Consider the following 26,922-nt stretch of genomic DNA (forward strand, 5'->3'; position numbering starts at 1 on the left):
ACACCGATGAAGTGGGCTTGCTGCCTTATCAGCAGCATCTGTCTGGAACTTTCCATCAAAAGAGAAGTAATCTCAGAGGCAGGTGATGGTGGTGGCCGCACAGAAAGCCCAGCACGTGGTCAGGCTGCTTCCTGCCCACACAAGCAGTCCTGACTTTAGCAGACATACAAAACCTGGGCTCTACGCACTTGCACTGAGGATATGGATACATCCCGTCCGAGCAGACTTCACTTCTTAAACAGGAATGTATTCTCTAACAGGTATGGTCCTACAAGGCCATTTCAAGAAAAACAAAAGAAAGACTTTTGTTTTTAAAAATTGATTGACTCCATATAACCTTCAGGGTGGAAACAGCTCCTGCTAGCATGTGGGCAAAGGGAGGGGGGGACGTTAGAAGCGTCTCAGTTTCTTGGCGACATTGAGGTCCATGTATTCATCCAGAAAGCTGTTTGCAATCCCCAGGGTGCCCAGGACTGTCAGCAAGGCCAGAATCGCCAGACTCAGCCGGAACCCGGTGATCCTGCAGGGTGGACGTGAGGCAGAGAGGTGATCAGCAGCTGCAGGGATGAAGGGAGGCGTCCTGAACCAGGCAGCTCCACGTGGACACCGCCCAGGACTTCCATGTCTTTGCCGTTTGAAAATTTTGATTCATCACATGAATTCAAGAGGGATGCCTAGGCACAGAGATTAATTGGCTCCTTTGAACATTCAAAGGATTATCAAGACCGGGACGAATTATTTCCTTTGCAACTTTTTGGAGATAGCGCACAATTTTTGCAAGGATTTAAAGTGTGGCGGCCAGAAGTGCCCGTTCAGGGCACAGTTTGTACTTGATGTTCCTGCCTCGCACCCAGTAGGGCGGGGCCTGGAGAGAATGGCCCCGGGCAACGCAGATGACTTTTGCAAACACAACCCTCAGGGCTGCTACTATTCCCAGGAGCGGGAAGCTAATTCAGACTCCATCCTGCCACTTTTGCCTGAACACCCAATCCTTACGTTCTCCTTACCTTTTTTTAGCTGCTTCTGAATATCCCCAGAAATACTGGTGACGGGCATATATGTACACAAGACCCAGACAGGTAGCAAAAACTATAGAGAAAAAATAGAGAAGATACAAGATATGATGGCAGGGTCTCAAAGTGCAATATGAAAACTGAGGGAAAAAAACTTACAAAACTTTGTACGTGTCCAAAGTATATACAGATCTCTGGCAATTCAATCATGAAAGGAAAACAAATTAATTTTTTTTAATGGGCAAAATATTTGAATGGACAATTCATACAGGAAGATAAACAAATGTACCAATAAGCACATGAGAGTTGTTTCAGTATTCAACATCATTCAATATCAGCAAGCTGAATCTTAAAACCACAATTAGAGGGGCACCTGGGTGGCTTAGTCAGTTAAGCGTCTGACTTCGGCTCAGATCATGATTTCGTGGTTCGGAAGTTCGAGCCCCGCGTCAGGCTCTGTGCTGACAGCTCGGAGCCTGGCGCCTGCTTCGGATTCTGTGTCTCCCTCTCTCTCTGCCCCTCCCCTGCTCATGCTCTATCTCTCTCAAAAATAAATAAATATTAAAAAAATTAAAAACAAAACCAAAAAAACCCTATTAGATGACACCACCACATACCTAGTAGGATGGCTAAAATTTAAACACACCAACACAAAACGTCAGTGATGTTGGAATCCTCGTACACCCTTGGTGGGAGTACAGCCACTTTGGGAAAAGGTCTGGTAGTTACTTATGAAGCTAAATATACTTTTCACCCAGCAATTCCATCCCTATGTATTTACCCAAAAGAATGAAAGCACTTTTCCATAAAAAGACTTGTACAGAAGGTTCATTGCAGCTTTATTCATAAGAGCCTAGATTTGGAAAGAGCCCAGAAACCTACCACCAGTAGAATGGATAACCAAATGGAGATAATCATACTACAGAATACCACTCAGCAATGAAAAGACACAGATACTTGCAGCAACATGGTGAGTCTCAACATTTTGCTGAGTGAATGAAGCACTGCACAAGAGGTCACGCTGTATGATTCCACCTATGTAAAGTTCTAGAATGGGCAAAACTACACTATGATGAAAAAGACCAGAACAGGGTCTGCCTCTGAGAGCACCTGACAAGGAGCGGCATAAGAAAACTTTCTGGGTGGTCATGTCCTGCATCTTGAGGGGTATACACTTGTTAAAACTCACTGAATGGTACATGTATGATTTGTGCATTTCACCATACAGTATACAAATTTTACCTAAAAGAAACGTAAAGTGCGGCATGATCTGCCATCTGGTCTAACAGAAAACATCAATATCTTCCATACAGTCAGGGACCCTCTCTCTCTTCCTCAGCACCCAACGGAAGCAAATAGCCAGGGCCCTCTTGCACACTTGGAGTCTATCTGTGAGGCTCTGATATCCTGGATAAAATGAAATTCCTTATTTTATTAGGTCACAAACATTTTCTTTAGTTTCTACTCTATACCAGGTATTATTCTAAGGATCAGGGTGAGCAGTGAAATGGACACAAGCTTCCTACCTTTATAGAGTTTACCAGCAAAGACAGACAACCATGAGAAAAATGAGAAGAACATCACAGACTTGAAAGCATCGAGAAGGAAATGAAGTGGGATGGATGGGACCGTGGCGGGGAGGTGGAGGGGAGGACAGCGGAGCCACCTTTAGAAAGGGGTCAGGGAAGGCCTCCCTGAAGGGAGGACATGTGCGTGGGGCCTGCGGGTGAGAAGGAGAGACAGGGCCGAGCAAAGAGCTGAGAAGAGAGGGGGTAGGGCCACCCGGCATGCGAGGGAGGAAGTGGAGAGATCCTGAGTGGGCTACAGTTAACCTCCCCATCTAACGACTTAACTCGCACAAAGCCAATGAGGACTATTCAGGACAATTAATAGGCAACTTAACTTTTCATGAGAGAGAAGGAAAAGAAAATTACGACGGAAAACCCTTGTCTGACAGGAGGCCTCATTCAGCCCATTACAGTGAAATCCAAAGGGTCAAATAGCAGAGACTGAGTCCCATTATCAAAGGCACTTTTCCTATTAGTTGTTAATGCAGTCTTACCTGACAAGGAACAACCCCTTCATTCATGCCCTTGGGGGAAACAATGTGAGTTGGGATAAAGTTAAGAAGTCTTCCTCTAGAGGACATTTTATCTGAAGTTCCTCAGTTGACAGTAAAAAGTACAAGAAGACAGTGATGGGGTTGCCTCTGAAAGCAACTGGATTTGGGTTTATGGGAAATCTTAGCAATCAACTGTCAGATCCAAATGAGGCAACGAGAAAGCAAAAGAGATTGGGTTTCTCCAACTAAGGTAGCTGGTGATACTTGACCCCATTAAAGAAACAGGCAGAGTTTGGGTTAAGCCTTCAGCTCTCCAGGGATATCTGCAGCCAGACAGAAAGTAGATGTCTGTAGAGTTGCTACATACAGGAGCACATCCTTGTGAACTTAAGAAAAGGTACGTGGGTTATCGGAATACCTATAGACCCTGCCTGTACTTGAAGTCCATTTTTCTCCTACATTGATAAATGTTAAGTTGGACAAATTATCTGTGATTCGGTTTCCTCGTCTATAAAGTAGGATACGTATAAAAATTTAAAACAGGGGCACCTGAATAGCTCAGTCGGTTAAGCATCTGACTCTTGATTTCGGCTCATGTCCTGATCTCAGGGTCGTGAGATCAAGCCCCGCGTCAGGCTCCACACTGGGCATGGAGCCTGCTAAGATTTTCTCTCTCTACCTCTCCCTCTGCCCCTCCCCACTCTCTCTCTCAAAAAATAAAATAAAATAAAAATACATTATTTTTTTTAATTTAAAACAGTTTCTGGCACATAGTAAGTGCTCAATAAATAATAGCTATAATGATTAGGGTGAATTGTCGCAGCTAAACTAGAATTAAGGAATCAGATTTGAAGACAAACTCATGTCATTTTCATCTGGGAGTGCCCAGCAGTTTGTTTCAAGTTTTTTTTTTTTTAATTACTGAATTAAATTGACATGAAGCCAAAATTAATTTATCTTTACTTTTTTTTAATTTTTTTTAATGTTTATTTTTGAGAGAGAAAGAGAGACATAGTGTGAGAGGAGGAGGGGCAGAGAGAGAGGGAGACACAGAATCTGAAGCAGGCTCCAGGCTCTGACCTGTCAGCACAGAGCCCGAAGTGGGGCTCAAACCCACGAACTGCGATATCATGATCGGAGCTGAAGTCGGACGCTTAACTGACTGAGGCACCCAGGCACCCCCAAAATTAACTTATTTTTAGAACAAGTGCTCTCTGATGCACATAGACATGGCTTATTTTGTTTAAAACAATTTCTAGGATCAGAAGATGTATGGTTACATGTCTGCTCCTTAATGGTTCTAAGAACCACAGTCATCATTAGATCAGAGTTGACTGTATTCTAAAATTACCTTGATTGAAATACCATCCAGCCATCCACAATGTAATCAGAAATATGGGGTAAAACTCCACACAGTTTTGTCTGCAGGAAAAAATAAAGACATGGGTTACATTATGAGAAAACTAAACACCAAAGCATGAAGCTTCCATCTGAAGGTAAATGTCTAATCTCTTCTTATAAAAATATGTAAGAATTACATGCATGTCTTTTCATGTAAAATGAATCTTCCAAGGTAAGACTCAAACATTGTTTAAATCTTAGATCAGGGCCAAGAATCACTCTCCTACAGGTAAACCACCAGTAGTAGGAATGAATTATACCTCTTTTCCAAAAGACAGACCTTGAGATGGTCCTGATTCTAAGGCTAAAATTCATTCTGTATCCTATCTACAGAACCCAGAAAATAACACAATTTATGTAAACCAAATTTCTTCCCAAAATTCCTACACATTCATTGCCTTTCGATTGAGTTAATCAGCAGTTACAAAATGGTTTTAAATAATTCCTGTAAAATCTCCTGAAGTCTATAAGTATTTTTCACTCCCATTTTACAGAGGAACAAACTAAGACCTGAGAGCACAAGCTGACTGATGCCTTGCAGAGAATCAAACGGACTATGTCATCGCCAGATTCCAAGTTCCGTCCTAACGTCAATTCAAATTGCCTCTATTCATAGAAGAGGTGGATGGAAATTTTGATACTATTTTAAGCGAAAAGGAATAGTTCTCTGGGAACTATAATTCATCTGCACCTAGCAAAGGGAAAGGAGATGAATTATATTCATGCTTCCCGTGCTACGCCCCCAAGTGATCTTAGTTAGGTTGACTGTGCTCCTTGCTGACAATATCACAACCAGAAAGAGCTTTAATATAATTCGTAATGAGGTCTTGAGTTGATCCTGATGGAAGCAGCATAATTAGACAGAATTAGAAATGATACCACAGTGTTCCTTAAAGCTTGAGGATTTAAGGTTATGAGGCAATTGACCTAGAAATAGTTGATACCAGTTCTTGAAGATCTGCATCTTCTATTCGAGGTCACCATGAGTGGCTCTTTCCCCCCCCCAAATTAAAAAAAAAAATTGTTTTGTTTTGCTTTTGCTACCAAGATGGCGACATAGGTGGCTCCTGAACTTCCCTCCTCCCACGGATACGCTGATCGCACAGCCACACACAGAGCAATTCCCTCTGAAAGAAATCCCGAAACCAGCTGTGACTCCTCCAGTGCAGGCAAGGAGAAAATACCCACACTGAAATAGGTAGGAAAGAGGGAGACACGCTGTCACCATAAACCCCAGCACAGCACTGTATCACCTGGTGGGAGTCCTTACCTCCTAGCTTCTCCCAGAGGACCTAGAGCACTCCAACTTTTTAAGACTTCCACTTGAGGGCTGGGTCCCCAAAACACTTAGCCCTGAAAGCTAATGGGGATTGCATCCACAGGATTTGGGGTAGGACTCTAGCAGGACAATGGAACAATCCCTCCCTTAAAGTGCCTACCAGCAGGGGCTGCGTCCCTGTGCACATCCCCTTGGGGCTCCTGGAAGTAACCCAGAAGATGGGAGAAGGGAGTATCCCAGAAGATAGGGGGAGGGGTGCTGAGGTCCTAGGTGAGCAGGGGTGATTAGAAGCCATTGAGATTCAGGCACAGGTGTAAATGTTAACTGCATTTATGCTCCCTGAGGGCAGAGCCTGGGCAGCTCAGCACCCAGAAAGAGTCCCTTTGTCCCCTATAAGCAGTTCGTCACTGTTGGTCTTGCCCTGACCTCAGGTCTTAGTTGTGCTCATTCTACTTTTCCCCTGGCCCCTCGTTTGATGGCCTGCCTTAAGCCCTAGTCCCTCTGAAATGAGGCTTTGTTCCTTTCTTAATAGCATCTAACAGATTGAAAATAATTCTCTGATGGCTAGCCCTGGGGCCCTGCTATTTGCAGATGGTCTTCTCTGCAGCTGCCTGCTGAGAAGACCAGGTATTACTTGGCCTTGAAATACCTTGCATCCCATTCTACCTGCTCATTATGACCTCTTCCACCCTCCTCCAGCATGTGACCGTGTCTTTCTGCCACCTCAGTTAAATGGTTCACGCCTGGATATGTCCCAAGATAGCTGTTCACAGTGAGTTGTCCACAAACATTGTTTAACTCAAGGGGACCAACCTCTGAAAATCTGTTCTTGACAATCCTATCAGTGACTACTCACAGTTACATTGACAAGAAGACCAAAATGAAAATAATTTCTGGTCTCTTCTGGACATGAAGGCAGATATATTCTGTCCTCTTTCTACAGGAGATCCTCAGGGAAAATCTCCAAATGGGACAGAAAAGAGCTGGCAGCAGCTGTGTCCATTTCCCTTTATGTGGGAAGAGAGGGTATAGCTGATTGTGACCACTGATAGACTGTCCCCTTTCCTGCATGTCCACACTGAGGGAAACGAGTCTATCTACTCATTCCCTGGTTAGACCCCTCTTTGCTCAGTAGTCCTGTGCTCTTTTGACATCTACATTTCCCACAAAATTATTAGGGAGAATTATTATTATTGTTATAGACAGGTGTCACCATGTGCCTCAAATTCTACCCAGGGGCAATAACAGAAAGAGGCAGCTAGAAAGACAGTAGGGGGACGAATCATCCTAGTTTGTCCTAGATTGAGCAGATTTTGAGAACGTGGGACTTTGAACTTTATAACCAAGATAAACTGTAGTGGTCTGCCTAGAACTGAGGGTTCCCTGGGACACAGAACTTTGAGTGCTAAAACCAAGAAAGCCCCAGGCAAACTGAAAAGATCTAGTCACCATGAAGAATGACCTGAAGGAGCCTATGGAGATCGAATAGTTCAAGCTGCTGGAACCCCTCATGGATCATCCCCAGCTCCAAGGGATCCCGGAGCTCAGGACATGTGGCCACCGCGGGGTCCCACTTGGACCCGCGGGCTGGCAGTAGCGAGGGCAGTACCAAACTAAGTGCCATTGGACCCTGTCTTAGTCATTAAGTGTGCCGCTAAATTCAGCTCATCTTGGAAAGAAGAATCAAACGTTGGCCCGACAGCCAAATCCAGCAGTTCCTAAAATGCTAGTCTACAAATGTTTTTGATTGTATAGTGCTCATGGTTGCATAACCCCACAAAAAAAACAGAAATGGCCTGCTTTACAACAAAGATGATGTGAAGTTGGTGCCATATGGCAGCTGCCCGGCCTTCCTGGATTTGGGTGGGGCTATCTCTTGCCAATGGAAAGAGAAGGCGAAATGTGTCACTCCTGAGCCAAATGATTAAGAAGTTGGTGCGCCCAGATCCCTTCCCCCACACCTGGTTGAGTGGAGAGAACTCTCAGGACATGGATGGGGACAGACCCCTTAGATGGACAGAGCGTAGGCCTCTCAATGACCATGGGGAAGGCCACTCAACCAGGAGCACCCACATAGGACACTTCGTGGACAGAACACAAACTTCCCTTGTGTTAAACCACTGGGATTATGGGGTTGATCCATTTAGCACGGCAAACACAATCAGCTGGAAAAATATATCACATACACTATAAAACCCACACAAAACAGAAATTCAAGAATGAGACTCTAAGAGCAAATATAAATAGAAGCTCCAAAATTTCCTCGTGCTCACAGCAGATGACTTAGTTCACCCTCAGCATGTACATGTCATCTGGGAAACCTCTGACCTAAAACACTTGTGAATATCTCTGCTATTAGATTTAAACGCACAACAGGACACAGCGTATAGCAATCTTGTTCATAGAAAATCTGAACCATGCGCTGAAGGGAAAAACCTAATTAGCTATATAGTACGTTTCTAACGGTACGACATCTTTCAAAAAATAAAAACAGACGAGACAACTTAAAGGAGACTTCGTAGGAGCTTCTTCTCTTTCAAGTTTTTGTTTGCTCATTTTTCTTTCTCCTTCTGTTTGGGTGACTCATTCTGAAGCAGTGGGCTGCACACCGCCACGAGCAGCTCGCACTATTAACAGATGACCCAGCCCCGGTCTGCTGCCTTTTGACCCTGCAAAGTCTTTTCAATTATTACACTGGCCGAGGGTCAGAGCAACAGGTTAATATGCTCAGAAAAGGCTCGGGGATGAAAGGTGCTGAAGTTAATCTTTCTATATAGATTCGTAACTATCTAAATTGCTCCTTGTCAAGCAACCCTTGTGCGGGAACACCAGAGGACATTTGCCACAAATAGCAGGAGGGCAAGACTCTAACCACCACTTCCGTGGTGCCGCTGATAAGCAAAGGGATGAACCGATGAGGGAGTGAGGCTTGCAGCTCATCCAAATTCCTGCCGCTCCTCATCCCCCCGCTTCCGGAGGCTCACCCAGCTTGTGTGCAGAGCTATTTGGTGGTGGCATGAATGTTTGTGTCCCTCAAAATTCATACGATGAAGGTCTAATCTCCAGCGTGGCTGTATGTGGAGTAAGGAAGTAATTAAGGCTAGAATGAGGTCAGAAGTGGGGGACCCTGATCTAATGAATGGGATTGGTGTCCTTATAAGAAGAGACACCAGAGAGCTCTTGACACCCACCAGACTCACTCTGCCCAGCCCCTTGTCTGTGCTTGCATGCACACACCAAGGAAAGGACAAGCGAGGACACAGCAAGAAGGCAGCCATCTGTGAGCCCAGAGAAGAGAGCTCTCAGCAGAAATCCAAGCAGCGGGAACCTTGATCTTAGATCAAGGTCATGATCGTCCAGCCTCCAGAAGTGTGAGAAAACAAATGTGTGTTGTTTAAGCCACCCAGTCTGTGTTATTTTGTTACAGCAGCCCAAACTGACGAATACAGGCAGTTTGTGGAGAAGGATGAAGAACTCATCATTTAGAGTCATTCTCTGGCCTTGGGGATCCCTAGCCCTTTCTAATTCAGTGAATAAATACATCTTATGCATTCAGCTAATATCTAAGATGGGTGCACTTGTAAGAAAAATGGAGATGTGTTTACTGTTTTTTATTTGACTTATTTGTTGTTGTACTAACCTATTACAAAAGTAGGTGACTCACATTACTATAATCCCAGTGTTACAGAATACCTGAAAAAAATTTTTTTGTGAATTTTCCTTTCTCCAAAGTTTTTAGACATAAGTTAGAGCCACTAGTTTTAATTTCAAATTTTCAGGATTTGAATTTGAAATGACTATAAAAAGTAAGTGGAAAAGCAACAATAACAACAGCAACAAAATTTACAGCTATAGTAGAGTAAGAAGAGGGAAATGTTTCTAAAGAGTACTCAGATTCAGGATGATTGGGTTTACTTGTGGCAGGCTAATTCTGGAACAGGAAATGAGTAGTTCAATATTAAGCAAATAAGGATGCATTAAAAGAACTAAGTGAGAGGATTTCCTTCTATCTTACCCAGCACTAATGAAACCATTGTTGGGACACTGCATATACTTCTAGGCTTCAGGTTTAGAAATAACATGAAAAATTTTAGTCTAAAGAGAACAACCAAAATTTTTTCATAATTTGGGGGAAGAAGCTGAAGAATTATTACTACCTAGCCTCAAAATATAGAAGATGAAAGATAATGAAGATAATGATCCCCAACTGTATGAAAAAGAGTGGGGTCATTAGCAGCTATTCGTCTCTTCTGGTGAGAATAGAATCAGAGGGAATGTACTTAAATTGCCACAAGATCAAGGTATTACTTGGATCTACTTTTCAGATTTATAAAAGCCTTCAATCTAAAGGGATCAAGGTACTCAAATTAGACCAGATAGAATTTTCTAAGCTTAGCAATAACAAGAAGGACTGGCCCTTGTTGAAACTATAGTTGCTTTGTTCACAAGTTTAAAAGTGTATTCTGGCAAAAGACTGCAAAACTCTAGAAAAAGTCGTCTCTAAGGCCCTCACGGTAGGAAGGAAAGTGGGAGTGGATGGGGGACTCTAACTCTAAAGTTACCTGGGACTGGTAACATGGGTAAACTGGGCTCCAGAATCATCATCTCTGCTTGGTGAATGAATATCCAACCTGAGGTGATGTTGAGACAGGAAATAGGTACTTCTGGGGTGGTGAGAGGGACCTGGAAGTGATTGTTATAAGACGTCAGGTCCCACTTAGGGACAGGATTAGCCCTAACACCAGGCTTCTTGGCCATACTTAGGGAAAAGCAGCAGGAAAAAACAGTAGAGGAAAAGACAGCATTTCTGGTATAGCCAAGGTCATAAGATGTTCAAAGGAGGCTGAAGGACTCAATGCTTTGGTCCAGAAGAGCCAGAAAAGAAAGTACATTTTCTCTTAGGGATTTGCAGAGCTCGAGGAAGCCTACCCTATAGCCAAATAGGCTTTGGAATGACCTGGTTATCCCCGGGGGATCCTGTCCTAACTACCTCAGATAAAATCAAAATGGCTTTACTAGCAATGAATTTAATCTGGTTTGACCTGATTTACCTAAACCTTAGAACCTAAGGCAAGAACTTGGGCTGGTGCTATGGAACATCTAAGAAGAAATTCACGGAAGTGAGTAGGCCCATCCCCACTCACTCTTCAGAGAAACCTAGGACAGTTACTACTGTGCTCTTGAAGGTATTTTATGACTCCAAATTCACTCCCTCTGCCCCAATTATTGGCTATTATTTTTTAACCCCTCTTCATTCTGCCACGATTAATCAAACAGAACAAACAAAACACTTCTAACAAGGAAATTCGGTTTGTATACTTTTTGATAAACAGACATTTAAGAGAAATATTTGGAAATGGTGTCCAGCGATAGAAGAGAAGGGAGAAAGCAATAACTTGAAGGAAATCAAATTTGTGGAAAGTGTAAGAACAATCAGAACCAGAAGCGGCCCGAGGATTTCGAGTGCTGGAAGCCCAACACTCCCCAACAGAACGTTCTCAGATGACAGAAGACAAAGTGGGAAAATGTGGAATTTCCTCCTGTGATGATTTTTACAAATAGAACAGTGTCTCCCTAACTTCAAGCATTCATACATCACTGTCAACATTTTAACATCTCCGTATACCACTTACTATCTTTCTATAAATCAACTATTTTTTCCCTTAAATTAGGGAGAATGCAATTTTATGAGTAGAAAAAGAATATCACTTTCGAAATAAAGAATAAGTATAAAAATAAATCCCATGAGAACAAAATTTGCCAAGTTCTCATTAGATGCTGTTGATTGCTGAAGGCTCTGAGCATGAGACCCTCCCTCTGTCGAACAGGAGAATGGATGGTCCGGAGGTGTTGAGAATACATACTCCCTGCTAAATGTGACAGATTGAACCCATGTTTATTTCTTCTCCCTCCTGAAACCTCACTAAAATGCCAGGAAAGGAAAAAAAAAAAAGATACAAAGTCAAGAACAAGGAGAATGGGAGTAGACACAACAGTGGAAGAGAGATGTTAGTCAATTTCTGAATAAGGACGGCACTCAAGGGAACCGCAGCTGAGCTGACAGAGCACAGACAGATGAAGCCTAAGCACCTGCACAAGGAAGGTCCAAGGAAGACTAACACACCGCTTATCCCAGAACCCAGGACACTCAGGAACTGGGGGCACCAGGTACCCGTGAGTCCGAGCTAAAACAGAAGAACTGGTGGACAGACTATAATCAGGAGTGCTTTAGCTCCCCTCCACCTCTGATCCCCACCCCTACTACCCCATCACAGGAGATGGGAGGTCTATCGTCTAGAGAACCAGAACCAGAGAATCTCGTGGGGTCTAGGAACAATGGGGGCGGGGGGAGTGAGGATAAAATCTTGTACTGAAAGCCACACGAACCTACATACTACATAGTGGAAGAACCTTCCTTTGTTCACCCACCACACTTTCAGGTTTCTAGAAGTGAGACCTATTTACCCATCTTCCTCCCTCATCCCATCCTTGCCTGCCCCCACAGGGGGCTTACGGGTTTTCCCTAGAGAAACCAAATGGTCCCAGAAAGATAACCTACAGATACTGACTTTGGGGACTCTACAAAAGGAAGCTGCTGCCTATCAATCACACTTTAGTGAGCTGCCCACTCTACTGAGCCCCACCCATGCACACAGAGTCCCATCATTTTCTGATGCTCTTTACTAAATTTGCACAGATAGCCAACCGAGGATCACTTGATATTTGAGTAAAGCTTCTAAGGTCTCCTTTGCTCAGATCTCTTTGCTGGACCCTTGTCTTCTTGACCTCTAAGGCTGGTTCAGTCCTTGCTCCTCTTCTCTCCCTTCTCCTTTGTCTACACCCACTCCCTTAAGATTTCTTCTAAAAAAATTTAAAAAAAAAACATTTCTTCCAATCTCATGGCTGTAAATCATCTTCGTGTGCCAATGGCCAATAACTCTTGAATTTATACTTCCGGTTCCAATCTCTATGCTGAAATGCAGATTTTTATACCCACGTCCCTGCTTCTCTCCACTTAGATGTGTAAACAATGTACGAGGCAGTTTATGATGCAAGAACAAACGATCTGAGTAGCTTAGTCGATGACAATGCTTACAGTCTCTCCTTAGCTGTAGCATAAGTCACATCTCAGACACAACATGTCAAAAGGAACCTCCCGGTCTTCCCCCCAAAACTGCTCCTCCCACTGCCTTGTCTCTCTGTTGTCTCTCTCATCTCTCCCAGGATGCTCAGAACAAAATTCCAAGGTCATTCTTGATGCTTCTCACATGCCATATTTATTATGTCAGGAAATTCTCTTGGCTCTACCCTCAAAACGTATCCAGAATCTGACCATTTCTCACCATCTCTACTGCTACATCCCTGGTTCAAGTTAGCTTCCTAACTGAATTTTCTGCTTCTACCAATGCCTTCATAGAGACTGTTCTCAGGAAAGCAGACCAAGTGATCCTTTTAAAGTATAAGATTATGGGTGCCTGGGTGGCTTAGTCAATTAAGTGCCTGACTTCGACTCAGGTCATGATCTCGTGGTTCATGAGCTCGAGCCCTGCATCGGGCTCTCGGATGTCAGCATAGAGCCTGCTTTGGATCCTCTGTCCCCCTCTCTCTGCCCCTCCTCTGCTTATTCTCTCTCTCTCTCTCTCTCTCTCTCTCTCAAAATAAATAAATACAAACTTTAAAAATAAAATAAAATATAAAATCATGTTACTCCTCTGCTCAAAACTTTATAATGACTTTCCATTTCACTCCGAGAAAAGCCAAAGGCCTTACAATGGCCTTTAGGGCCCTACGTGGTCCATCTACTACCTTTCTGACTTCCCTCCTACCACTGCCTGTCAGCTCCTTCTCTCAACCACACTAACTTCCTTGCTAACCCACCAGGGACATTTCCACTTACGGTCTTCGCACTGGTCATTCCTTCTGCCTCAAGAATGTTTTCTCTGCGTGTTCACGTGGCTAACCCCCTTACCTGCTGTGTAAGCTGTTGCTCAAGTGCTACCTTAGTGGGGTCTACACCGACCACCCTAAGCAGCAACCTACCCCCGACTCACCTCCCAGCAACCCACCCCTCTGTGTTTTCCTTTTTCTTTTCTTTCTTAACACTTACCACCTCTTGTGTAATATATTATTTTCTTATAATATTACCTGCTTATGGTTTATTTTCTGTCTTTTCTAGCTATGAGGTAAACTTCAACAGACAAGGATCTTTATCCAATTTTTTCATTGATACATCCCAAGCTACTGGATATATCATACAATGCCAGATATATAGAGGTGCTCAATAAATATTAAATAGGCAAATAATAAATAAAATTGAAAGGCAAAGGACAAAATAGACAAATAAGAAGGAACTTAGAAAAAAACAGAAATGATGGGGGCACCTGGGTGGCTCAGTCGGTTGAGCATCTGACTTCGACTCAGGTCATGATCTTGCAGTTCCTGGGTTTGAGTCCCACATCAGACCGTGGAGCCTACTTCAGATTCTATGTCTCCCTCTCTCTCTCTGCCCCTTCCCCACTCATGCTCTGTCTCTCTCTCTCTCTCCCTCTCAAAAATAAATAAACATTAAAAAAATTTTAACTTTTTTTTTTAACATTTATTCATTTTTGAGAGGGAGGGACAGACTGTGAGTGGGGGAGGGGTAGAGGGAGAGAGAGGGAGGCACAGATTCCGAAGCAGGCTCCAGACTCTGAGCTGTCAGAGCAGAGCCTGAAGCGGAGCCTGAACCCACAAACCATTAGATCATGATCTGAGCCAAAGTCGGATGCTTCACTGACTGAGTCACCCAGGTGCCCCAAAAAATTTTTTTCAGAAAGAAAAAAAAAAGCAGAAACGATACATGGAATTAAAAAATATATTATTATTGAGCCGCTCAGGAGTTCAAGCCCCGTGTCGGGCTCTGTGCTGACAGCTCAGAGCCTGGGGCCTGCTTCGGATTCTGTGTCTCCCTCTCTCTCTGCCCCTAGCCCATTTGCATTCTGTCTCTGCTCTCTCAAAAATAAATAAACATTTAAAAATATATATTATTATTAAAGTCCTCTGATATAAGAGAATAAATTGCCTCCATAAAACAAAAAAGGGATGATTTAATAGCAGCAGCAACAACTAAAGAACAATGAAAGAATAAAATTAATTATTAGAAATTGAAATTGACATCTGAAACTTTTAAAAGATCAGTAACCAATCAGACAACACAAAGAAATAAAAGGCATCCAAGTTGGCAAGGAGGAAGTCAAACTTTCACTCTTCCCAGATGACATGATACTCTATGTGGAAAACCCAAGACTCCACCAAAAAACTGCTAGAACTAATATATGAGTTCAGCAAAGTCGCAGGATATAAAACCAATGTACAGAAATCAGTTGCCTTTCTATACACCAATAATGAAGCAGCAAAAAGAGAAATCAAGGAATTGATCTCATTTTCAATTGCACCAAAAACTATAAAATACCTAGGAATAAACCTAACCAAAGAGGTGAAAAATCTATATACTAAAAAGCAGAGAAAGCTTATGAAAGAAATTGAAGAAGACACACACACACACACAAAATAGGAAAGTATTCCATGCTCGTGGATTGAAAGAACAAGTATTATTAAAATGTCAACACTACCCAAAGCAATCTACATATTCAATGCAATCCCTATCAAAATAACACCAGCATTCTTCACAGAGCTAGAAAAAATAATCCTAAAATTTATATGGAACCAGAAAAGACCCCAAATAGCCAAAGAAATCCTGAAAAAGTAAACCAAAGTTGGAGGCATCACAATCCCAGACTTCAAGCTGTATTACAAAGCTGTCATCATCAAGACAGTATGGTACTGGCACAAAAACAGACACATAGATCAATAGAATGGAACAGAGAACCCAGAAATCTGCCCACAAACATATGGCCAACTGATCTTTGACAAAGCAGGAAAGAATATCCAATGGAAAAATGACAGTCTCTTCAGCAAATGGTGTTGGGGAAACTGAACAGTGACCTGCAGAAGAATGAACCGAGACCACTTTCTTACACCATACACAAAAATAAACTCAAAATGGATGAAAAGAAGCCATCAAAATCCTAGAGGAGAAAACAGGCAACAACCTTTTAGACCTTGGCCACAGCAGTTTCTTACTTGACATGTCTCCAGAGGCAAAGGAAACAAAAGGAAAAATGAACTATTGGGAGCTCATCAAGATTAAAAAACAAAACAAAACAAAACAAAAAAACAAAAACAAAAAACCTCTGCACAGGAAACAATCAGCAAAACTAAAAGGCAAACCAATGGAATGAGAGAAGATATTTGTAAATGACATATCAGATAAAGGGTTACTATCCAAAACCTATAAAGAACTTATCAAACTCAACACCCAAAAGACAAAAATCCAGTGAAGAAATGGGCAAAGACATGAATAGACACTTCTCCAAAGAAGACATTCAGATGGTTAATAGACACAGGAAAAAATGCTCAACATCACTCATCATCAGGGAAATACAGATCAAAACCGCAATGAGATACCACCTCATACCTGTCAGAATGGCTAACACCAACAAACTCAGGCAACAACAGATGCTGGCGAGGATGCGGAGAAAGGGGAACCCTTTTGCACTGCTAGTGGGAATGTGAGCTGGTGCAGCCACTCTGGAAAACAGTATGGAGTCTCCTCAAAAAATTAAAAATAGAACTACCCTATGACCCAGCAATTGCACTACTAGGTATTTATCCATGAGATACAGGTGTGCTGTTTCAAAGTGGCACATGCACCCCAATGTTTATAGCAGCACTATCGACAACAGCCAAAGTATGGAAAGAGCCCAAATGTCCATCGATTGATGAATAGATAAAGAAGATGTGGTATATATATACATACATATATATATGTATATATATATATACAATGGAGTATTACTTGGCAATCAAAAAGAATGAAATCTGGCCATTTGCAACAATGTGGATGGTACTAGAGTGTATTATGCTAAGCAAAATAAGTCAGTCAGAGAAACACAAATACCATAGGAATTTAAGATACAAAACAGATGAACATAAGGGAAGAGAAGCAAAAATAATACAAAAACAGAGAGAACCAAACCATGAGACTCTTAAATACAGAGAACAAACTGAGGGCTGCTGGCGGGGTATTGGGTGGGGAAGGGCTTAAGTGGTGAGGGGCATTTAGGAGGACACTTGTTGGGATGAGCACTGGGTGTTATATGTAAGTGATGAATCACTAAATTCTATTGCTGAAATTATTATTACACTGTATGTTAACTAACTTGGATTTAAATACATACATACATACATACATACATAAAATACACAAAAGATCAGTAAACAGAAGTTCAAGAAATTTCCCAGAAAGAACAAAAACCCAAGAAGATGAAAAACCGAAGATAAAAGAAAACTAGATGACCAATCTGAGGATCAACATACAACTAATACAGATTTTAAGAATAAAAGAACAGGGGCGCCTGGGTGGCGCAGTCAGTTAAGCGTCCAACTTCAGCCAGGTCACGATCTCGCGGTCCTTGGGTTCGAGCCCCGCGTCGGGCTCTGGGCTGATGGCTCAGAGCCTGGAGCCTGTTTCCGATTCTGTGTCTCCCTCTCTCTCTGCCCCTCCCCCGTTCATGCTCTGTCTCTCTCCGTCCCAAAAATAAATAAAAAACGTTGAAAAAAAATTAAATAAGAATAGAAGAACAGAGAGAATGAAGAAGAGGAAATTCAGGGTAAAAATATTTTTAGAAAATTCCAGAACAGAAAGACATGAGTTTTCTTTTTTTTTTTTTTTTTCATTTTTTTTTTTTTTTTTTTTTTTAATTTTTTTTTCAACCTTTTTTATTTATTTTTGGGACAGAGGGAGACAGAGCATGAACGGGCGAGGGGCAGAGAGAGAGAGACACAGAATCGGAAACAGGCTCCAGGCTCCGAGCCATCAGCCCAGAGCCCGACGCGGGGCTCGAACTCACGGACCGCGAGATCGTGACCTGGCTGAAGTCGGCCGCTTGACCGACTGCGCCACCCAGGCGCCCCAAGACATGAGTTTTCAAGCCATGAAAAAGTCTCATCTAAGGTTTAGCATAGTGAAGACAAATGCCTCCAAGCAAGCACAGAACCATACCATCTTAGGACACTGGGATTTAGGAAGATCCTAAAGCTTGCACAGTTTCCAAACGAAAAATCAAGAATCAGCATAGCATAGAACATCACAACAATATCAGTGGAAACTAGAAAATAAAAGAGGAATATTTTCAAAATTCTGACGGTAAGGATTTTTAACATAGAAATATATGCCTAACCAAACCATCAATCAACTGTAAGGTAGAATAAAGGCATATTTAGAAGTGGAAAGTCTCAAAATTTGACCAACTATTCACCCTCTCTCAGAAAACGTCTGCAAGGTATGTTCCACCAAAATAAGAGAAAACCAATAAATAGGAAAATAGAAGATCCAGGAAACAGGCGATCCAAATCAAGAAAATATAAGGGAAATTCCTGAGGATGATGACAAAACTCCCCACAATGACAGCAGGTAGCACGTTTAAAGAGCAACCTCCAGATGGGAGCAGAAAGATTGAGGACTCAAAAAAAAAAAAAAAAAAGGACTCTAACAGAGATAATCCAAAAAAAAAAAAAAAAAAACAAATGGCATTATTAGATTAATGTATTTGAATGTATTAAGAGGAGACGTTTTTAGTTCTGTTAAAGATTTGAGGATGAAACTAAGCAAACAAATAAACAATGAGGCAGTCACTAATCCCAGGTAAAACAAAAAATTCACAAGGAGATGAAATCATAGTATCTTATTGGACTCAGCTTTGAACGTTACTTATAATTAGAATAATATAAACATTGGCTATTGGTTTAACTCAACAAAGTGATGTACTGGAGGGCAGACGTAAGGAAAAGAGGAAGTGGAGAAACATGAAATTCTTTCTTCCATAAAAGGAAGCTGAATGGGGCGCCTGGGTGGCTCAATCGGTTAAGTGTCCAACTTTGGCTCAGGTCATGATCTCATGGTTCGTGAGTTCAAGCCCCACATCGGGCTCTGTGCTGACAGCTCAGAGCCTGGAGGCTGCTTCAGATTCTATGTCTCCCTCTCTTCTCCCCTCCCCCACTTGCGCTGTCTCTCTCTCAAAAATAAACATTTAAAAAAAAAAAACCTTTAAAAAAAAAAAGGAAGCTGATTGATAATGTCTAAAAATTGTGAATCAATAAGTAGCAGTGAACGCATAGTGTTTAGAAATATGGAAGTAAATGTCAAAAGTGCTAGTCACAAGGGTGCCAATGGTTGTCTCTAAAGCTATATTGGCAGTAAGGAGAGTTATCTGTTGCTTTTGGGCACGTAATCTCACTTGATTTTCAGACCACATACATGCATTACTCTGATAAAAATAAATATTAGAATTGGGACATACTGGGACCAAACCAATACTTTCCACTTGACATAATCATAAAGATTCAAAGACAATTGAGGGGCGCCTGGGTGGCTCATTCGGTTAAGCGTCTGACTTCGGCTCAGGTCACGATCTCGCTGTATGTGAGTTCGAGCCCCGCGTCGGGCTCTGTGCTGACTGCTCAGAGCCTGGAGCCTGTTTCAGATTCTGTGTCTCCCTCTCTCTCTGACCCTCCCCCGTTCATGCTCTGTCTCTCTCTATCTCAAAAATAAATAAACGTTAAAAAAAAATTAAAAAAAAAAAGATTCAAAGACAATTGAAATGGACATGACTTTCTCATCATGTTGTTCACTGTTACTGAAAATCATATCTTGGGCATAAAGTTTTAGTCAAGTAAGAGATCAAGCTCTGGAGATGTGCTGTAAAACACTGTATCTCTAGTAACAGCAATGTTTTATACATTTAAATTTTTTAAGAAGGTATATAGCTCATGTTACATGTTCTTACCACAATAAAATTTTGTTGAAAAAAATCTATGTCTATGCATCTCTTAAAACTATCTCTTCTGGGGCGCCTGGGTGGCTTGGTCGGTTGGGCGTCCAACTTTGGCTCAGGTCATGATCTCATGGTCCATGGGTTCGAGCCCCGCGTCGGGCTCTGTGCTGACAGCTCAAAGCCTGGAGCCTGTTTTGGATTCTGTGTCTCCCTCTCTCTCTGCCCCTCCCCTGTTCATGTTCTGTCTCTCTCTGTCTCAAAAATACATAAACGTTAAAAAAAAATTAAAAAAAAAAAAGACTATCTCTTCTACCAACAGTGGTATTCATCCCAATGCTCAAGCCTAGAGAGTAGTCTGTGCAACCCCTGTTGAAGCAAAGAGAAGGGCAAGAGAACAATGCTGTCAGCTCAAGGACCATGACTTGCCCAGAGTGATTCAAGATGTATAAAAAGCTGAATAACCCACTTATCATTAAAGAAATAAAATTCCATAGTTTAACATTTTTCCACAAGGCAAACACCAGGTTCAGATCATTTTATAGGCAAATTCTAAGAACTTGGAAGGAACACACTCTTCCAATCTTATTAAAATTCTCTGAGAGAATAATTCTCTAACTCATTGCATGAGACTAGTATAATCTTGATATCAAAATGGGACAAACATCATATAAGAAAGGAAAATTATAGGCCCGCGTCACTCATGACACAGATGAAAAATCCCACAGTGTTAACAAAAGAATAGAATGATATATAAATGGTGACGTGTGCAATGTTTCTAAAAGCACTTATCTGGGGGATGAAATAAAAAGGGAGCCCTAGCATCTGCAGCAACCAAACTCATGGTGTGGCTGCTGCAGAACATTCTGTAGAGATCTGAATAGACAACATGATCAAAATCACTACAAGTATGTATGAAATGGGAAGCTTTCTCATTCTTACACGCTTTGGATTTCAGGAAATGGTTCATGGGCAGAGGATGATAATGACCCACCTCTGTTTCAAGGAGAAAGGAAAAATTAAGATAGAAGATGGATGTCATAGCTAATCCAGCTTGAGGCTATTGAATTCTAAGGGTACTGGAGGGGCTCTTTAACCAAACTGCCATCCTTAAAGGTGTATACCAGTCATTCTTAAGATCCCTGCCTTTTCTGTAAATGCATCCTCTGAATTCATAACATAGGTGGATAAAGGCTCCAGGTACTAAATACTTCAGGCTTTGAGCATCATGAGAAGGGGCATGGCTGTGAAGACTGGTTTGTTACAATGAGAAATCTTCTCTGCACATCTTTCCCCTGATCAGAATTGTCTATATGTGACCACTGAAGGGTAGAGGAAGCATTACTTACTGTGCACGAAATATTCTCTCAAACTCTGGTGACCCAGAGACTGCTGGGGCTGTAACTTTGTATTTCAATCTTGCCTTTCCTACATGCAAAGCAAAATAACCTGCAAGTATAGAGGAATTAACAATTAGTGGCACATCACTATTCATTAGAAAAACACAAATTCAAACCATAATTAGATACCACTGCATACGTATTAAGATGTTTAAAATTCAAAAGACAGACCATATCAATTAAAAAAGACAGGTGAGGGGTGCCTGGGTGGCGCAGTCGGTTAAGCGGCCGACTTCAGCCAGGTCACCATCTCGCGGTCCATGAGTTCGAGCCCCGTGTCGGGCTCTGGGCTGATGGTTCAGAGCCTGGAGCCTGTTTCCAATTCTGTGTCTCCCTCTCTCTCTGCCCCTCCCCCGTTCATGCTCTGTCTCTCTCTGTCCCAAAAATAAATAAACGTTAAAAAAGACAGGTGAGGCTATAAGAGCAACTAGAATTCTCAAAGACTCTGGCAGGAATGTAAAATGGTATAATCACTTTCGGAAACCATTTGGAAGGGATTTTTTACTTAGACATACATAGATTGTATAGCCAGTCACTCCACTCCTAGTGATTTCACCAAGAAAAATTAAATTATATGTCCATACAAAGACTTGTACACAAATATTCATAGCATCTTTATTCATAATAGCCAAAAATTAGGAACAACTCTGTGATGGTTAATTTTGTGTCAAATAGCCTAGGCCATGGTGCCCAGCTGTTTGGTCAAACACCAATCTAGATGGTTCTGTGAAGATATTTTTTGAATATGATGAACATTTACATCAGTAGACTCTGAGTAAAGCCACTCCTTGATGTGGTGGGCCTAATCCAATCAGTTGAAGGCCTGAAGAGAACAGATGGACATTACCCAAAGAAAAAAGAATTCTGCCTCCACACTGCCTTGAGACTCAATACTGCAACAACAACTCTTGCTGGAATTTCAAGCCTTCCAGCCCACCCTGCAAATTTCAGAGCCTCCAGCCCCCACAGTGGCATGAATCAATTTTTAAAAATAAATGCCTCTGTGTGAGTGAGTGTGTGTGTGTGTGTGCGCGCGCGCATATGCTGTATTGTTTCTGCTTCTCTGGAGAACCCTAACACAAATGTTGATCAACAAACTAATGGATAAACAAATTGTGCTATATGTGCCATATCTATATAAGAGAAATACTGTAAGAGAGTAAAAAGGAATGAACTGTTGGGGCGCCTCGGTGGCTCAGTCGGTTAAGCGTCTGACTCTTGGTTTCGGCTCAGGTCATGATCTCACGGCTTATGAGTTTGAGACCCACGTAGGTCTCTGGGCTGACAGTGCAGAGCCTGCTTGGGATTCTCTTTCCCTCTCTCTGCCCTTCCCCCACTCACCTACTCACTCTGTCTCTGTCTCTCAAAATGAATGAATAAACTTAAAAAAAAAAGAATTAACTATTGATACATGAAACAACATGGATGAACTTCACACTAATTATGTTGGATGAAAGCAGCAAGATCAGAAGAGAATGTTACTGTACAGTTTCATTTACATAAAATTCTCAAAAATGCAAATGAATCCGCAGTGACCTAAAACGGATCAGTGGCTGCCTGGACATGACGAGAGGCAGGAGGGAGGGTGACAAGAAAACTTTGGGGGATCATGGCTTCCTGTGTGACTCAGTTTCGCTACTATAAAATGATCATGACTTTGTTGTCCTTCATTGGCCACAGCTGTTGCGTTAGATCATCCAACCCTGGGCTGGAGTCACTTACATCTGACGGTCAATCCCGTAAACCTCATTCACTTTTGGACCCACACTTCCTCCTTGGTCAGTTATTCTCACCTCCTGTCCTTCTCGCCCTCCTCTTACACCATGATTAGCGCTGGGGCCTATTAGTTCCCTTCGGATGATGTCTTCCAGCCACAGTTCCTTTCCAGGTCCCTCCAACGCTCTTCTGGTCTCACTTATTTTAATACCTCCATGTCCCTTTCCTACTTGCTAATGTTTCAATACCAGTTTCCTTTTCCACACCAAGTTTTTAGCTTGTGTGACAGTATCAGATGTGATGCATTTCCTCCAGAGAAACAATATGATCTCCCCTCTGACAAGTCAGTAAATAGCGAGCCTGGGTTAGTAAGGCCTCACAGAGCGGGACTGTTCCCTTCCCCGAATTCCTCTCCGCTATGAGTAAACTGTTGCTCAGGATCTAAAAGCTGTAGCTGAATGTCTAAAAGGGTGTAAATACTTAGGACTAGAGTCTCTCATTCAAACTGCAGTGGCAGCCCTGAAGCCTGAGAGAGCACAGTGAAGAGACCGAAAATGTGGGACTGGGCACTGTTTCCAACCCCGGGCTAAATCCTCGCAAGGCAGCATAAATCCAGAGGGGCCAATAACTCAAGGGTCCGCCTGGAGCCAGAAAGGAGATCTGACTGCAGCCGAGAAAATCTGCAGGCCCTTGCCGATCTGCACCCCGCTGCTCCCGCTGTTTCTAAGTTGTTCCACAGCCTTGGAGAAAACACTCGGTAAGGCTTCTGGCTTCCATCTGTAAGAAGGGAACCATGAAAGATGTGCACTCCTTGATTTACACATTGGCGACGGTGCAAGAACCCAGAGCTTCGAGATGAAGCTGTGACTACGCGAAAGCTTAGGAAGGGCTGTCTCCCTCAAGGCTACTCATAGCACCTGGTTGCACCTGTCTGTAAAGGCAGCAAATGTGAGGAAAGAGCTTCAGTCGGGGGCAGAGCTGTTTGGATGCTCCCCAACCAGCCCACCCGCAGCTGCAGGCAGAAGGATTCAGTTGGGCCAGCACAGTCCCAAGGAGGAGAAGCCCCTCTCTGTTCTTTCAGGTCAGGGGCCTTAGAGAGACCATGGCTACCGCGGGGATAACGGGATGAGGACAGAAAGGCTCTTTTACCTTTTCCGGAGTGCGTCCATTTTCTTTCCCCTCCTAACATCACTTGAAAACTACCTGAGGGGTGCCTAGGTGGCTCAGCCAGTCAAGCATCTGACTTTGGCTCAGGTCACGATCTCGTGGTTCATGAGTTCACGCCCCAAGTCGGGCTCTGTGCAGACACAGAGCCATCGTGTGGCTGCCTCTCAGTCCAGCAGCAGCTTCCTTCTGTGGGGAAGCAGCGATGATGGGGACTAGTCATGCTGAGTGCCAACCCCAGGCCAAGGATGCTGGTGGGCACTTCTCACCCAGTGTCCTGTTCGACCCTCCTTTTTTTAATGTTTGTGTGTGTGTGTGTGTGTGTGTGTGTGTGTGTGTGTGTGTGTTTAGAGAGAGGAAGCACTAGCAAGGGAGGGGCAGAGAGAGAGGGAGACACAGAATCCCAAGCAGACTCTGTGCTGTCAGTGCAAAGTCCAACATGGGGCCTGAACCCACAAACCACGAGACCATGACCTGAGCCAAAGTCAGACAGTCAACTAACTGAACCACCCAGGCACCCCTGCTTAGCCTTCTTTGATGAGGACACTGAAGGACAGAATATCCTGGCCAGGCGCACCCAGCTTGTTAAGTGTCTGAACTGGACAGATGTGGGATTGTCTGTCTTCAAAACTCAACCTGCTTCTACCATGGTTATGTGGGCCCCCCTCTCCATAAACACCAGACTTCTGTAGAAGCAGCAAATTCTGGTTCTTAATGCCAACCAAACAGTTATGTCTTTTCTTTCTTTCTTTCTTTCTTTCTTTCTTTCTTTCTTTCTTTCTTTCTTTCTTTCTCTCTTTCTCTCTTTCTCTCTTTCTCTCTCCCCCACCCAACCAGTAAATGTTCCCTGTCTATCACTGTTAAAAAAAGAGACAACAGGCTCAAAATGGAGTCATCTATGCTAACATCACCAATCCTAGACATAACACCTCACTTAATTACGGTTTCAACCTCTCCCAAAAGTGGAATCTTAAACCAGCCAATCTGGAACTACGTGGTTAGCACCACAGAGGCAATTTGCCTGACAGACTCCTGCCGTTCCCTAAAAGGAGACGACCTTTGCCACAAATAATCACAAACTAGCAACTTCCTGTTCTGCCCCCTTCTGCCAGTAAAAGTCTTTCACTTTGCACAGCTCTCCAGAGCGCCTTTCTACCTGCTAGATGGGATGCTGCCTGACTCAGGACTCATTGAATAAAGCCAATAAGATCTTCAAATTTTTTTTTAATCTTCATTGATTTTTGAGAGAGAGAGAGAGAGAGAGAGAGAGAGACAGAATGTGAGGGAGGGAGGGAGGGGCAAAGAAAGAAGGAGACACAGAATCCCAAGCAGGCTCCAGGCTCTGAGCTGTCAGCACCCCACCCGACGCGAGGCTCAAACTCACGGACCTCAAGATCATGACCTGAGCTGAACTCGAAGGCTTAACCAACAGAGCCACCCAGGCACCCCATAAAGCAATAAGATCTTGACATTTTACCCAGTTCAATTCTGCTTTCTAACACCACCAGCCACCACTGTCCCAGTCTCCTCTCCTCTCTCCACCCCCACCTAACCTCTGGCCACAGTTCTCGCGGAGCCCTGCACCCACCAGCAAACAGAAACCTCTCTGTGAGGCTGACAGAGGCTCTGTCTGGGGCATCTGTGGACCTGTTCCCGGGCTCCCCACAGCACCAGAATGAGGGCACACAGGGGGTCGGCAGTGCTCACGTGTAGTGGTATGTGAACCATGGGGTCAGCACAGGGGCACTTGAGACCTAAGTGTTGCTTTAGTTGGCGATAAAAATCCTGCTCTACTCCACTACTCCGGAAAACACTGTGAATCCAACCACAAAATGTGTATCCTGTGGTAGAACAGTTTCATAAACTCATAAAACAGACCGGTTAGGCAAGACATGAAGTGTGCATGCGGGCCTGGACTTTATCCCATGCACCCTGAGCAGTCCTCAGCTCTGCCCCCTTCCTGGTAGGAGCGCACTTGGAAAAATAAAGAAGTATGCATGGTTGGTTCCGAGTCTTGCTCACCCGTGCCCAGACTCTTTTCCCCATTTAGCATGTGAAGTTGGTGATCATGGATAAGATGATAAGAACCGAGCAAATGTGACCCCCTGGAGCAAATGCCCTTTACATAACCAGGCAGTCGAGATATCGAATAATCCTAGTGGGACGGTGCTTTAAAAGTTAGATTCGTCACTTAACCTGAAGCTCGTGTTTCTGCAGATTTTTTTAGACCTGATTATCGTACCTGCCATAGGCAGTTTATTTAAGAAAACACTAATTAAAAGATCAGTGTTTAAGAAATGGCAGCCACGGTTTACAAGCAGGTACAATGTTTCCGTTGGCACATTCCACATTAATAGCTAGTGCGCTTCTACCCTCATTTGAACTGGGCTGGGGGTGGGAACCACAAACAATGCAGAATCGCTGGGCTCAGAAAGCCTACCACGTCCCCTTTGGGAGAACTAATCCTTGGAATGTTCCAAATCTGTTCCCAGGGAAGGAGGCGCTGATGACCCAGAGTGGAGCCGGCACTCACACACTCATGGGCACCAGCAAGTAAGTATGAAACTCAAAAACTGGACCTCCCTCCCTCTGCCACACACGCACGCACACTGCCCGAGACTTACTTTGTTGACAGGCGGACAAGACTGAGACAGCGGCCAGCAAGATTGAATGCCCAGCCATCTTTCACACCGACTGTTCTGGCTCAGGGAACTATTTGTTGAAACCGAGGGGAAGATAACAGGCACTTTCGACTTGGTAATGTTGACCTTCCTTATAAGGTAAACAAAGCTGGAGAGGAAAAAAAAAAAAAAAAAAGGACGATTCAAATGGCTGAGTGACCTTTGCCCTGGAACAGGAATCTGGAAGGCTGGGTCCATCTGGAGCTGCCAGTCACAGATCTTTATCTGGCAGGGGAGCAGCCTCCGAGCTGGCTCTAAGTCTGTCTCCTCCCGTGCAGTGTGGGGGCTGCGGCTCAGCCCCAGGGACTAGCCCTCCAGCAGCTGCACCTGCAGAC

General features: G+C 43.3%; 1 protein-coding gene across 2 annotated transcripts; it reads right to left on the reverse strand.

The window, feature by feature from the left end:
- Nucleotides 1-226: 226 nt before the first annotated feature.
- Nucleotides 227-26,696, reverse strand: MGST2 (microsomal glutathione S-transferase 2). Of its 2 annotated transcripts, XM_003984991.6 has the most exons (5): nucleotides 26,531-26,687; nucleotides 20,976-21,075; nucleotides 4,427-4,497; nucleotides 1,008-1,089; nucleotides 227-520 (listed from the first exon to the last, which is right to left on the reverse strand). In XM_003984991.6, exons 1-5 carry the CDS (start codon nucleotides 26,586-26,588, stop codon nucleotides 391-393), a joined length of 441 nt encoding a protein of 146 aa, XP_003985040.1. In that variant the 5' UTR covers nucleotides 26,589-26,687; the 3' UTR covers nucleotides 227-390. The 2 variants fall into 2 exon arrangements, with proteins under 2 accessions (XP_003985040.1, XP_044911787.1); XM_045055852.1 differs by lacking the exons at nucleotides 227-520; nucleotides 4,427-4,497 and having other exon boundaries at nucleotides 26,531-26,696.
- Between the last annotated feature and the right edge of the window lie 226 nt (nucleotides 26,697-26,922).

Source organism: Felis catus, chromosome B1 (genome assembly GCF_018350175.1).
Source record: "Felis catus isolate Fca126 chromosome B1, F.catus_Fca126_mat1.0, whole genome shotgun sequence".
NCBI classification, from domain to species: Eukaryota; Metazoa; Chordata; class Mammalia; order Carnivora; family Felidae; genus Felis; species Felis catus.

Bases quoted from the DNA above. Each gene is read 5' to 3' on its own strand.
- MGST2 (XM_003984991.6), bottom strand. From the start codon at position 26,588: ATGGCTGGGCATTCAATCTTGCTGGCCGCTGTCTCAGTCTTGTCCGCC. The intron at 1,090-4,426 runs GTAATTTTAGAA...TTTTCTCTATAG, and splicing joins TGGATGGTATTTCAATCAAG to TTTTTGCTACCTGTCTGGGT. The intron at 521-1,007 runs GTAAGGAGAACG...TCCACCCTGCAG, and splicing joins TCAGAAGCAGCTAAAAAAAG to GATCACCGGGTTCCGGCTGA.